The sequence below is a fragment of the Musca autumnalis genome, unplaced genomic scaffold (genome assembly GCF_047663935.1).
Source record: "Musca autumnalis isolate F117 unplaced genomic scaffold, ASM4766393v1 scaffold_3, whole genome shotgun sequence".
Lineage (NCBI taxonomy): Eukaryota > Metazoa > Arthropoda > Insecta > Diptera > Muscidae > Musca > Musca autumnalis.
Genome location: NW_027411866.1, coordinates 228,494,951 through 228,509,966, shown reverse-complemented (window position 1 = coordinate 228,509,966; position 15,016 = coordinate 228,494,951). Strand labels below are relative to the sequence as shown.

The following is a 15,016-nucleotide window of genomic DNA, read 5'->3' as shown; positions in this document are numbered from 1 at the left end:
ACACGAGATCCTCAGTTAAAATAGGAAAGAACCTCTCCGAAGAATTTTGTACCAAAAGAGGTTTCAGGCAAGGAGACAGCCTTTCGTGTGATCTCTTCAGCATCCTGCTGGAAAAGGTTATTCGAGAGGCAAACCTCAAAAGATGTGGCACAATCTACACCAATAGCCTCATGTTACTTGCGTATGCTGATGATATAGACATCATGGGACGATCAGTAAAAGAAGTAACAGATAACTTTATGAAGGTCGAAGGAGAATCTGCTAAAGTGGGTGTGGCAGTAAACGGCGAAAACCAAATTGATGGTGTCGACGCGCAAAGCGTCCACAGAGCTCGGACCAACTATGGAAGTTGGTACCTACAATGTTGAGGTAGTTAAAGACTTCGTCTACCTCGGCACTGCCATAAACACAGCAAACAACATTAGTTGTGATATAAGAAGAAGAATTGTATTGGCCAACAGATGCTACTATGGTTTAAGTAAACAATTTAAAAACAAAGCCACATATCGTCAAACAAAAATAACACTATGCAAAACGCTGATACTACCCGTGCTAATGTATGGCTCAGAGGCATGGGTACTTGCGCAAGCAGATAAGGAAAATTCTTCGAAAGATCTACTGGCCGATTTGCGTTGACGATGAATATCGACGTCGTATGAACCGCGAGCTATATCAGCTATACAAAGACATGAATATAGTTAAACGTATCGAGATGCAACGATTGTGTTGGCTAGGCCATATCATAACAATGAGCGATGATGAACCCGCTAAAAAGGCGTATGAATACATGCCACATGGCGGTGCACGCAGAATCGGCAGGCCTAAGCTTCGATGGAGCATACAAGTGGATGAAGAAATGAAAAGGCGCGGTATTCCAAAAATTCAAGCGAAAAACAGAGAGGAATGGAGATCTTTTCTTAGTTCGGTCTATGGAACAAATGTTCTGTAATGGGCCAACTAAGTTAGTAAGTAAGATTTGAACTAAACGGATAACAAAGCGAGTTTAATAAAACACTGTAAAAATGGTAAAACCTACGAAAATATTATACAGGAGAATTTTAGGTAGAGAATTGTCACTGCCACCAAATTTTCTTTAATTCCATTTTTATAAAGCTTGCTGATTCCCAGAAAAATCGTGAAAACCTAAAAAACCCCAAATTATGTGAACTTTGACCCCGATTTATTTAAAAAGTGCTCCGGCGATTTATTTTGTTTTTTTTTTATTTTTCTCATTCATGACATTATAGTTTCAGAATCCGCAAGAACGTCCCAGGTGTAAGCTCCTTTCATTTAATGTTGGTTCAAGAGTCTGTTTACTGAAAAGCTTTAGGTTAGCCGTCTTTATATTTCTTCATGTGGATTCATTAGCTAAATTCGTATATTAAACCAATTATTAACAATAAAAGTAAAAGTCGTTCTTGCCTACTTGCCTTTTTAACTTGTCCTTTAATCCAATAATACCTGGAGTTTTATGCATTTTTGCTTTTATTTGTTAACGATTTGTTTAATAGATGAATTTAAATAAAGAAACCCCAGTATAAACTCCCTGAAATTCATTTTTAACAGCTTTAAATTTCCCCTGTTATTAAACGATACATAGCTACTATACATGTTGCTGGCAACATTTTTTAGCGCAGACATCCACCATGACCATATAACAACATGTTTCCTTGCTATGTAAACAAAGAATACCCATCACACACACACCAACCCCTAAACATTTCAGCGGCTGCTACAACAGTAGCCATGCTATACAATGCTGATGAAAATACTGCCTCTGTTAGTCAAGCCCAATCCGCGTATGAGCAACAACGTATTTTTGGAATAACGGGAAAACAAACACAAAACGGAAATGAAAATAAGCGTTCATGTAAAACGGAAAATGAGAATGGAATGAAAGTGAGAGCAAGAACTAAATGAAGAAGCAACAGTTGTTGAGAACAAATTTGCATGTGGATGTTTGTTAAGGAAAAGTGGAAAAGTATTGGGGAGAAGTCCTCCTCTTCTTTATATGCAATTGAGGCAAATTGTTGCGCTAAGTATGTGTGAGAGTGCGTGAGTGATTTACAAGTCTTTGGTTTTTGGTGGAAAACTTAATGTAGATCAACAACCAAACCAAGTGCGATGCGTGTGCTCCTCTCATTTTGGGGATCAGTGGCCATAGTAAAATATCGTGTGGCCGTGTAAAGACGGTCGTCGACGGTATTCTTGCGGTACGGTTGTGTTGTGGCAAAACGATAAAAAAGAAGAAGAATTCTAATTGGAAACAAGGCAATGGGCCTTAAAATATATTGAATAAGCTAGAAAAAATTGTGAAAATTATGTGACGTTATAAGAACTAATCGAGCGTAACGTGCAGTTCAAAGAAAACTCTATATGTGGAAAACCTAAAACAACAAAACTACAAAAAAATAGAAGCCAAACGGAAGAAATAAATTTATGCTTGAAATCGAAATAAATGATGGCTCGGGTCGTTTGAAAATTAAAAACGGTGAAAACGGTTTCTTTAGTAGTGGTTTTTGTAAAGCAACCAAAAGAATACGTTTGAGTGAACATCGCGACATACTTTGTGAAGAAACCAAAAAAAGAAAAACAACGAAACAAACGCTAATGAATCCTCAATACATATTGGATACTGTCTGCCTGCCTGCCGCTGACCTAAGTCTACGCAATTTTGTACGTTTTTAGTTCAACATTTTCACGTTTTTATGGTTGATTCATTTTCACTTTTCGAATCAACAAATTTCACAGAAAAGTTTCATTTCGATTTTCTGTGGGTTGGTTTTTAATGGTGGCGGCCAAAATTACGAAAAAACGTGTGCCAAACTTTGTTGTTGTGTTGTTGTTGTTTTATCTGCTGATGCCACAAATGAGTGACGTCGTAAGTGTGTTTTGTGTCGGCAGCCGTTGAGTTCATTTGAATTGTCTGGTGATTTTCATACAAAAGGGGGGAGACATTTATCCCCCTTCGTTATAACCTATAAAAAATAGCATCGTTGTCTGACAGAGAGAATATTCTTGCACCACAAACAGCATGACAAAGATAGCCAAACAAAAACAACACCAAGAAAATTATTTAAAAATAAATGCAGTTTTAAAGAAGAGCTAATAAAAATACTAACAACAACGATCGCTTCGGAAAGAATAGCAAAAGCAAAGAAAAAAAAACCAAACAAAAGTGATGATACATTTTCTTCCCATACCATAACCGAAAAATTTCGAATTCTGTGAAATGTAAACAATTTTTGTATTCAAAAAACAAAAATAAGTTTCCAAATACATATTTTATTAAATAAATAATTTCAAAAAACAAAGTAAACAAAAATAGTTTTTTTTTGTTTTCGAAAAAAGTGCCTAAGCAAAAATGTTGTTGTGTTTATAGAAAAATCATCGAGGAATCTCTACAATTTGAAATATTTTTCTTTTTGCTGAAAGTGTTAAGAAAAAATTTGGCATTTCAATAGCAAAACAAAAAAAGAAGTGAAAAGTAAAATCCAAAAATCAATTCAAAATGAAGCTGTGGAAAACCAAAAAACCCATTAGCTGCGTTTCCGGCCGCAGTGGCCCTTTAAAGAGCGATGACAAACATGACCCTGTGGGAAATGGGGCAATGCAATTGGCTCCAATGTTATCGGGTAAGTTTATAAATTTATTTTATAATGGAGCTGGTTTGGATTTTGGGAAGTGTGAGATAAATATTATATTATGCCTGTCCGTGTACTTTATAATTTGTAATAAATACCTATAACTGAAAAATTGCTAGAAAAGTGTTTCAGCAACATTTACAATAAGTTATCAAGAATAAGAGCAGACCTATTATAAGAAGTTAATAGATCAATATCGAAGTCATGCACAACTTTGTTAGTGTTGTAAAAAATAAGAATTTAATTGGTGTTATACCGAAAATATGAAAGAAACATTGTACAGACCCAAGTGTTATATTATTAAAAAAAAAAAACACAGGGAAAAACTGTAGAACCATTGGTAGATCTCATAATGTTGTTTTCAACGCATTTAAAGAAAATAATAATAAAAAGTACAGTACAAATTATTGCCAACTTGGGTCCAATTTCAGTCTGTGAAAAGAATTAGGAGCCACTTAGGGCTCGAAATTTCAGAGAGGATGGTTAGACGGCCTCTAATGGGAAAGCATTAGCTTGGAAGATTGTCCAGGAAAGCGATCAAGAGACATAAGATCAAGTAATAAAGTATCAGTCAGCTGTGCCAACAATGATATTCCCTTAGCTTTGGGCTTAAGAAACATAAGTGAACACGATACTTACAACGTCTTTAGATTTTTATACCCTCAGCATTTATGCTAACGAGGCACAATGGTCCCAAATCCAAATTTTCTGGCCAAAATTATGTCAACGTCCATTTAGTATTGAAATTAATTATTATTTATAATAAATGTGTACAAACAGCAATTCTTACGTTTTATAGACCAAAATGACCAAAAACTGCCAACATTTGTTGAACAGGGTGGTCCCGTTGTGTGGGGTCTAAACCAAAACATTGACCTATGTTAATAATTTTTGGTACGAAGGATTCATATCCTCCAAGAGGTCAAAATACCAAATTTCAGGCAAATCGGTCATAAAGTGTCGCTAAAACCTAAAATCGGACGGTACTTTTATGTGGGGGTTATGACAAAAAATTGACCTATTTTCAAAAAAATTATACATTCTTGTTTTCTACACTCTGAAATCCTTAAATATGAATTTTAAGGAAAATCGGTTGATAGATGCGGGTATTACCGTTCTATTTCAATTGGATACTACGTACAATCACTACAGGTATTTACAACAAATTCTCCCATCTTGAAATAGAAAAATCCACTTTATTTTAACTGTGGCAAATTTGAGCAAGAATTTATTTCTCAATTTATTAGTTCATTTCAGTATCTTCCGAAATCAATTTGGAGGTGGACAAACTTGGACATTTTTTAAAAGTTTAAGAATATTTAAAAAATATTTGTAAAAAATAATTTTTAGTATATATAAAAACAATAATTTTATTACGCTAATTTTACAAATTTCATCGTTCTTTTTGTAAATGTTATGAAAGTACTCATTAACAGCTTCCCGATTCATAATAACTTTGGTCTCACTTCTGTATATTTATGTAGCGACGCAATACAACAAAAATTGTATATTTTACAGCACAAAGTCTGTTTTATCTATATATATAAAAGAGCTTAGTGATAAGTGAGTGAGTGAGTGAGTGACTGACAGATCATCGCCCAGACGAAACGGCTAAAGCTAGAACCTTGAAATTTTGAGTGTACGTTGCTGTTGGTATGTAGGCGTGAGATAAGGCTCGGTTTTTGGAAATTCGAACTGGAAGGGTACGAAAAGTACTAAATATGGTACCCTTTGCATTAGGCTAACGGGAAGAGCTAGAATTCTGAATTTTGGAATGAGGGTCACTGGTGGAGAGTTAGAAAGATGTACAAAAGGGTTTTTGGAATTTCGACCTATAAGTGTACTAAAAGTACTAAAAGTTATAAAATTTAGTAACAGTTGTATATTTTGAACGGTTATAGCTAGAATCTTGGAATTTGGTATGGAAATCAAGGTTGGACAGTGGTGTTTTAAAAGGAAAGGGTTTTGGAAATTCGTACTCGTATGTATGAAAAGTACTAAATGGTACTAAATTTAGTACAATTTGGATTTGGGTGAACGGATAGAGCTAGAAACCTGAAATTTGGAATTAAAATTACTGTTGAAGTATAAAATTGTGATATGAGGGTGGTTTTAAAAATGTCTTGCTTATGGGTACGAAATGGTACTAAATTTGGTACAATTCGGATTTGGGTGTATGGATAGCGCTGGAATCCTAAAATTTGGAATTAAGATTACCGTTGGGCTGCAGGATTGAAGTTTTGGAAATTTGTACTAATGGGTACGGGAAGTACTAAATAGTACAACATTTGGTACAATTTGGATATGAGTGAACGGGTAGAGCTGGAACCCTGAAATTTGGAATTCAAATTATTGTTGGAGTGTAGGATTGATGTGGTTTTGGAAATTCGTACTTATGGGTACGAAAAGTACTAAATGGTACTAAATTTGGTACAATTTTGAGATTACTGTTGTGCTGTAGGATTGAGGAAGTTTTCGAAATTTGTACTAATGGTTATGGGAAGTACTAAATGGTACTAAATTTGGTACAATTTAGATTGAGTGAACGGGTAGATTACTGTTGGAGTGTACGATTGAAGTGGTTTTGGAAATTCGTACTTATAGGTATGAAAAGTACTAAATTTGGTACAATTTGGATTTGCGTGAACGGATAGCGCTGGAATCCTGAAATTTGGAATTACGATTATTGTTGGGCTGTTGGATTGAGGAAATTTTGGAAATTTGTACTAGTGGGTACGGGAAGTATTAAATGGTACTAAATTTGGTACAATTTGGATTAGAGTGAACGGATTGAGCTGGAACCCTAAAGTTTTGGAAATTCGTACTAATGGGTACCAAAAGTACTAAAATTAGATTTGGATTGAAATTTGGATTTAAGATTACTTTTGGAGTGTAGGATTGAGGTAGATTTGGAAATTCGTACTTATGGGTACGAAAAGTACTAAGTAGTACTAAATTTGGTACAAATTAGATTTGGGTGAACAGATGGAACAGGAATCTTGAGATCTGGAATTACGCTTACTGTCGAAGTGTTGGATTTAGGTAGTTTTAAAAATTCGAACTTATGTGTACTGAAAGTACGACATGAAATCCTGAAATTTGGAATGAAAATTACTGTTGGACTGTAGGATTGAGAAAGGTTTGAAAATTCCTACTTATGGTTATGAAAAGTACTAAATGGTATTAAATTTGGTACAATTGAATGAAAGTGTAAGCTGGAATCCTTAAATTTTGAAGTAAGATTACTGTTAGAGTGTAGGATTGAGGTTGTTTTGGAAATTCGTACTTATGGACGCTGAATGTATTAAATAGTTCTACATTTAGTAAAATTTGTATTTGGGTGAACATATAGAGTAAGAGTCTTGAGATATGACATTACGATTACTGTCGCAGTCTAGAATTTAAAAATTCGAACCTATGGGTACTCAAAGTACTAAATTTGGTACAATTTGGATTTGGGTGAACGGTTCGAGCTTGAATCCTGAAATTTGGAATTAAGATTGCTGTTGTACTAAATGGCACTAAATTGGCACAATTTGGATTTGGGTGAACAGATACTGCTGGAATTCTGAGAATTGCAATTAAGATTACTGTTAGTATTTGGTATTAATAAGTATACTAAATGGTACTCAATTTGTTATTGGGCGTAGTGACAGGGCTGTGTGGTTTAAGAAATACGTACCATAAATTTACTAAATTGGTCTAAATGTATCAGGTGTAGGAACAGAGCTAAAAAAACTTTGGTTCAATTTGTTATTGTGTAAAGGGATTAGCAGCAGCATTTTGGTATATCGGGAGGAGGTTTCGGAAATTTGTACTATAATTGGTTTTTGGGGGAATTGATAGAGTTGGAAATTAGAGTCGCGGTTGGCATATTGGGTTGATATAAGAAAGTAATGTTTTGAAGGTTATACTCAGGTGTATGAAAAGTACTAAATTTCGTACCTTTTTAGTATTGCATGGAATGCGTACAAAGTCTGAAATGTGGCATGGTACCAAAATTAGTTTTGGGTGTATTCTTTACAAGAATATTTTACCATATTGGGACAGAAATCTTTTAATTAAAATGCCTCTAAAATGTGGCTCGATCTTGATGATTTTTAAATGGAACTAAAGTGGTACGAACAGTACAAAAATAAATATTAATTAAAATTGGTATTTGTACAACAAAATATTTAGATGGTGAACACTAATTTCATATTAAATATTGTTTATTTTTTTATGTCCTTTCCGCATACGAAGTAGCGGGCATTTTGCTAGTTTTTACATAAAAAAGTGTCAACTTTGGTACTGCGCCAATCAACGAATACTAACGTTATTTACAAAAACTACTTGATGTGTTTTTTGTTATTCTTTGCAAAAAAAATTAAAATTTCGAAACTTCAAAAACAGGGTTTCGGCCAAAAATTTCCTGATTGAAACCTATGTGCGAGGGTATTTACACTTTCATATGGGCAAAATGTGCCTCATCGAAATAATGGTTTTAGACCACAAGTATGTTTGGACGAAATGTGTTTCAGACAATTTGGAGGCGATTTAGCAATGTCCGTCTGTCTTTCTGTCTGTCTGGCTGGCTGGTGCGCACGATGACTCTCAAACGGATGAACCGATTTGGTTCAAAATTTGGCTTTTGTAATGTTTTGTCCAAACTTAGTTTAAGTTCGAAGATGGGTTATATCGGTCCACCCTTTCCGGTACCTCCCCCACAAAAGTTCGAAAATGTTCGGAAAATTTGTGCGTACGATAACTCTTGAAAAGAGTAACCGTTTTGGTCCATACTTTGCACTTCGTGAAATTTCTACCAGACTTAGATGAGGTTCTAGTATGGACTCAATCGGTCCACTCCTTCGGGTACCTCCCACACAAAATTTCGGAAAAGTTCAGTTTAGGAGCTGCGGATCTCTTTGATTTTTGTTGTAACAACTTGTATTCACTGCTCCCCATACGATGGTACAAGGTTCATCAGGGGCACGTCCATACTTCCTGAGAAAATAGTCTGAAAGTTGAAAAAAAATGCCTATGACACCGGGTGTAGCAATATAACTATCGAACGGATCAATCGATTTGGTCCAAAATGGGCCTTAGTAATATTTTGGCCAAATATTGTTTAAGTTCGAAGATGAGTCATATCGGTCTAATACTCCTCCTTCAGAAAAGTTCAAAATGTTCCGAAATTCACAATTTTGGAAACGAAGTTTAGGAGCTGCTCTCGAATCGCTTCGATTTTTGTAGTAACAACTTGTATTTGCTGCCCCCATTACCGCAGTACATGTTTTATCAGGGGCAAGTCCATATTTCCTGAGAAGTTGTAAAAACCCCCTATGACACCAAGTGTAGTGTTGGAGAGCACGATAACTTGATCAGTTCAACCGATTTGGTCCAAAATTTGGCCTTCGTCATAAGTTGTCATAGTTTCAGTTCAAAGATACCCAAAACTGGTCCACAACTTTCGGTCTTCCCCCAAATATTTAAAAAATGTCACTTAAATGGTATGCACGATATCTATTGAACAAATTTGGTCCAAACTTTGGATCTCCTAATATTTTTTTCAAATTTATTTTAACTTCTAAAATGGAGGTACTTTAGGGTAATTCCTCCAAAAAAGTTCAACATTTGCCTCTAATTCGAATATCCGATGCTGTTCCTTGTGGTCCTGTTTACAGCGATATAATGTTTTCCGTGGACATGTACATACTTCCTGGCGTACTGGTCCAAATGTTATACGATGACCCAATGAAATGACTAGTGGTCGCGATATCTATCGAAAAGATGTGACTCCCAAAATAAGATCCAATTCTATAATGGACTATTTCGGTCCATTCTTTCAAGTGCCTCCTCTGCAACACTTTTGAACTTTAATCCTAATCCATATTTTCGTCGGCAAGTTCAAATGTCTAAAAAGGCCACAAAATACAGAAAAGACCCTAAATACATTCGATCATACCATTGGTGAAAGTTTCAATTCACGTAGGCTAGGGTATATCTCTGTCGGCAATGCTGACTGATACTTTTTTACTTGTTTTTTTTTTTGAGTTTTTGGGCTAATTTCTCAAGAAGAACGGACTTGGCACTGTCGTAACAAGAGCCATAAAGAGAACATGTTGAAAAAAAAATAAATCAAAACAACTTCAGAGGGTCATACGAGTGGAATTTTTTAAAAAATATTTGTTCATAGGCGTGGAATTTATGGGGGAGGTATCGGACCATCTACGAACTTAAACTATGTCTGGACAAAATATTATGAGACCAAAAATTTAAACCAAATCTGTTGATCCGTTCGATAGTTATCGTGCGCACCAGCCAGATAGACATACGGACATTGTTAAATCGACTCCAAATTGTCTGTAACGGATTTCGTCCAGACATACTTAGGGTCTTGAACCATTATTTCGATGAGGCACATTTTTGGTCGTGTATATCCTCGTCAGCCTTAGGGCTGAGTATAAAAATCGTATAGAATTCCTAAAATCTGGCAAGGAATGATATCCGGAAAAAATAGTGAAATATTTTATGGCCATATGTATCGAATATTAATATGATTGGAATATACGGTAAACATGGGGTTAGGCCCTCAAAAAACCAAGAAGACGAAAATTCTCATGATTTTACTCCTGTCGAAATTTGTGGAAAATAAAGAGAAAATTGTAACTCAAAAACCAAAACCTACCTTCAAAACTTGATGTGCATCAGAAACTTGGTGAAATGGAGTTAGTTTTGAATGTCTAATCACCACCAAGTTTCCGGCCTTTCGGTGTACTCCAACGCAAAAAGTACAAGGGAGCTCCTGGGACACATGTATTTATTTTAACCTTATGATTTTTTGGAATGTAAGTGTATATTTTCTATCTTCTGAAAGTCATTTAGGACTCGGTGACCAATTTCAAGAAAATTAAGGGCGGTTTAGCCTTAACTTTTCAGGATAATCCTCTACCTTCCCACCCAGTCTTTGGTTTTGGCTGGCTTATGCGTTCCACGAAATCTATACTTCCTATATCGAGACTTTTACACATATTTTGAACTATATTGGACTAAATATGCAGACATAAGCTAAATTTCCTTTCATTTCTTTCGTTTTTATAATGAGTTAATGCCAGTTTTCTCCTTATTAGGATAGCGTTTTTCCTTGGCGCCAAATTATATTAATTTGCCATAAAATACTGATGTCTTATTGTTGGTAAAATGGAAAACCGAATATTTTTGACACTCCCTGCACGTCCAATACATTAATTTTGCCAAATTGCGATATTTTAAGCGTTTATTTTAACATAAATAAAATATATGTATACAAATAAATGTTTGTTCAAAAAACTTCTTTATAAAAATGTTCAAAAGGCATTTAGAAATTTTAGTCCGTGCGGAAACAACTTCATTCGGTACCTCCCTCACAAAAGTTCACTAAAGTGCAGATTAAGGAATCTTGGAGGACTGTTTTGCAATATTCATCGATTGTCATAGTAAACCACCACCACAACCAGAAAACCCTCAGTTTATGAATATATGTATGTATGTATGTGAGTGTAATGTAATATATATTATACAGTCTTCCGTACATCGGAAGTATACAATATTCAACTTTATTGTTTTATGACAATCCGATATGCATTTCCTCCGATTAAGATTAAATTTCAAATTTATTAAGTTTTGAATAAATTTCTAATTTTTATTAGATTTTAATCTCCATAATAACATAATTTCCATGCATACCCCTTATGTCACAGACTAAAAAAAGAAAAACTTCTTCGTCCCTCCCTCTCCACATAAGAAGTTCAAAATCATATCAATTATAGTTATTAAAGCAAACAAAAAAAATTAAAATCTCCTCAAATAAAAATAAATTTAACTAGCAATTTAAGACGACACACACAAAATGAGCTTTGTCATTCGAATTTCTTTCTAATGCAATACCCAGTCGACTGACAGACAGCCCGACAGCCAAACAAATGTTGCATTAATCGAAATGTTAATACGCTGAACTTTTAAGAATAAATGAATAGCGGCAGTTTTACTTGGTGAATAAATAAATATATGGCCTTTAGTGGGCCACGCGTTACGATTCACTTGAAATTGTCTAATAGCGAGGGTATATGTATCACGCTCTTCCACACACATAAACGCTTTCAGATTCAAGTCGATGAGTATCATAAACAATGCCATAAAGAAGCAATCAACCAACCGACTTACACATACAAATGAAATACTGCCCAGCAAATGTAAGTGCAACATTCTATTGAAAGAGGGCCAGAGGGTGAGCTAAGTTAAGGCAAATAAATAGCCATAAATTTAAATTAATATTGAAATTGTATAGCCATCCATGAAAGCCGCACACCACTTTGGAACTTGTTAAACGCGGAGAATGGGGTTTCAATAGAAATGCATTGTTTTGCTTTCCTAACAAATGCAACCGATTTGAGAAATGAATGGCAGGCAATTAGATTAGAAGATTTAAGTCGAAATTTACGATGTTAATGTGAGATTAAGATTGTGGATGTTTTTTTCTGGAAATTAACAGTCATACGAGATTAAAAACTGTTAAATACTGCAAACGAAAACTAGGTTCGAAAGCATCCCATATCAATCCAAATAAATTGACAACAAATTTGTTGGATATTGTTAAATAAAAATATCGTCTGAGATATTGATATTTTTGTGTAAGGACTTCGGTGGAAACTGGCGACTGAAATCTTAGAAATACAAATATATTTATCCGCTATTAAAATTCCAACACCAAGCAAGAAATTGCATTATATAGGATTAAAGTGCAAAAGTGTTCAACTTTTGGGCAGGAGGTATTTAAAGGACACAGTCTATCTTGGAATTGGATCTAATTATAAGAGTCATTCCTTTCGATAACTATCGTGCCAAACAGCCATTTTATTTGGTCTCACCGTAGGCTTTTTATTGGTCATTATGTCAGGAAATACGGATTTGTTAAAAAAATACAACAAAAACATGATATCGTTGTATTCCGACTGACAAGAACTTCAATGAAAATTTGAAAATAATCCTCTAAAGCCCTTAAACTGCTCTTAAACAAAAATCTTTAACATTTGTGAGGGAAGTACCGGATAAACTGCGTCTTCGAACATGATTAATTTTTGAGAGAAATTTTACGTTATACAAAGCTTGGGTCACTCCTTTCGATAGTTATCGTGACCGCCAGTTATTTTAGTCGGACATTATATCAGGAAGCAAATCCACGAATATATCGCTGTGAACAGTACAACAAGGAGTACTTCGGGTAAAAATTTAAAAACAAGTCTCGAAAAGCCCTTTAACTGCACTTCAGCGAAATTGTTGAACCTTTGTGAGGGAGGTATCCGAAGGTGTCGTCCGATTTAGACCCTCTTCGGACTTTATGTATGTTTGAAAGAAATTTTACGATGTGCAATTTTCGACCAAATCGAATATTCAATCCGTGAGTTGTCGTGCTTATCAGTCATTTTAGTTGGTACCGGCCGGGTTTTTAGAGCTTTTAGGACATTATCTCAAGAAGTATGGTCTTGTCCCGAAACAAATTGTACCGTCGGAAATCTAAGAGGAAACTGCTTCAAAACGATCCGGGATATGTTCTTAAACTGCTGTTATTTTGATAGCTTGATAGATCCACATGATAGAACATTTAGAAGCTTAAATTAGTGACCGAAGACATCATTTGGAATTTTGGCACCAATTTAGCAAAACAACAACTTAAGTTTAAGAACAACGCATATCTTGGATCTGTCTTAGCGAGTCGATAGGAGTAAATCAGATCCCGCAGGGTACTTTCGAAGGATCCCATATCCATTGGTAGTATCAAACGAGAAGACCGTACATGCACAAACTTCGGTCTAGAAACTCTTGAGTTCCCAACTTCACGAAAGCACCAGAGTACTCAGGCCACCGATTTAGTCATCGAGGAGGTCATAAGTCGTCCAAAAATAGCATAAACAATAAGCACCTTCAGATGGTATCATTTCTGCAATGCTACATAATGCATCGGAGGCATCATTCGGGCGCATAAGCTACTGTTTTTAGTTCATATCTACATTAGGCAATTTTCCTTGTGGCAATTGCCAGTTTGTCGGTGAGAGAGGGCGTTGAGAGGCAAAGGGTTACCATATGCCTCACCTCTCTCTCCATCAAACTGGCAATTGCCGCAAAGAAAATTGCCTAATTTAGATATGGACTAAAAACAGTAGCTTATGCGGACGACGTGATCTTAGCGCGAAGTTCTAACAAACTCTATCGGAAGTCATGCAAGACACTCTATTCAAACTATCGTGATGATCACAAAACATTGATCTCGGGGTGAACCCATTAAAGACAGAGCTGGTTATGTTTACGATCAAGATAAAAATCGAACAAATCACCATTGACCTCTCTCTAGAAGTCAAGTACATCGGTCTAATAGCTCTATATTCATACAAGGATTCTATTGGTAAGAGCTGGGAACTAAAATCAGAGGTCCCCCATTGGATCTTCATGGGGATTGCACGCCCTTTTCTTACTTATGGTTCTCTAATATAGTGGCTTTTAGGAAAACATCGTATCTTCACTGGACCTTCATTCACGGAATCTTGTAGTGCAGGAACTGACTGTCAAGAGTGAACTCCGGCTCAAAGAGATAAACTCAGGGTACAGCTCAAAATATGGTTACGCTGGAGTTCTACGACGATCGGAGAAAATCACACCACAACTGCCCTTCGACCAAATTAATGTGCACATACCTCTCAGGGATGCCTGGACCCCCAACTCCCACATCCAGAGGAACCTATATACCGATGGCTCCAAAGTGGAAACGAGAACAATAGCAGGCGTCTATAGCGATATCCTTAACTAACGTCTCTCATACAAGTTGAACGAAAACTATAGTGTTATCCAAGCCGAGATTTTGGCAATCAAAAAGCTACAAAACTGACAAGGGACCGGTGACTATTTACGTAGATAGTAATTAGGACCTGAAATCACTCAGTTCCCACTCTATCAAGTCTGCGGCGGTTTTGGACTGGAGTCAACCGATAAGGAAGTCGACTACTCAATCAACCCACACTTGTTCCATTTCTTGAGGCACCTAGAACAAAGATTTCGGCATAAGGCTTGCCAGAGCTGGTACAATTAACCTATATGTAACGTATGCAAGCAATCTGGTCAATCCTCTCCAAGGGAATAACTACATCTCTGCTTTCCATAAATAAATCCAACGTGAATCTGACGGTGAGAATAATTACGGGTCAATGCAGAATAAGATCAATGTCCTGGAAAAGAGATGGCGAAATATAGGAGAGGTTAAACAGTTCCGGAGATATCACACCAAATTGGAGAACTCCCTGTTTCACTCTACGGGGCTTGGAATTTTTATACCCTCAGCATTTATGCTAACGAGGGTATATACA

General features: G+C 35.8%; 1 protein-coding gene across 1 annotated transcript in view; it reads left to right on the top strand.

Moving 5' to 3' along the window:
- Positions 1 to 1,782: 1,782 nt before the first annotated feature.
- The window catches only part of Grip (Glutamate receptor interacting protein), a 155,938-nt gene continuing 142,704 nt past the window's right edge, over positions 1,783 to 15,016 (top strand). The window contains exon 1 of the mRNA XM_073977135.1: positions 1,783 to 3,635. Within this exon, the coding sequence (XP_073833236.1) occupies positions 3,512 to 3,635 (124 nt within the window). The 5' untranslated portion in view covers positions 1,783 to 3,511. The remainder of the gene's footprint in view (positions 3,636 to 15,016) is intronic.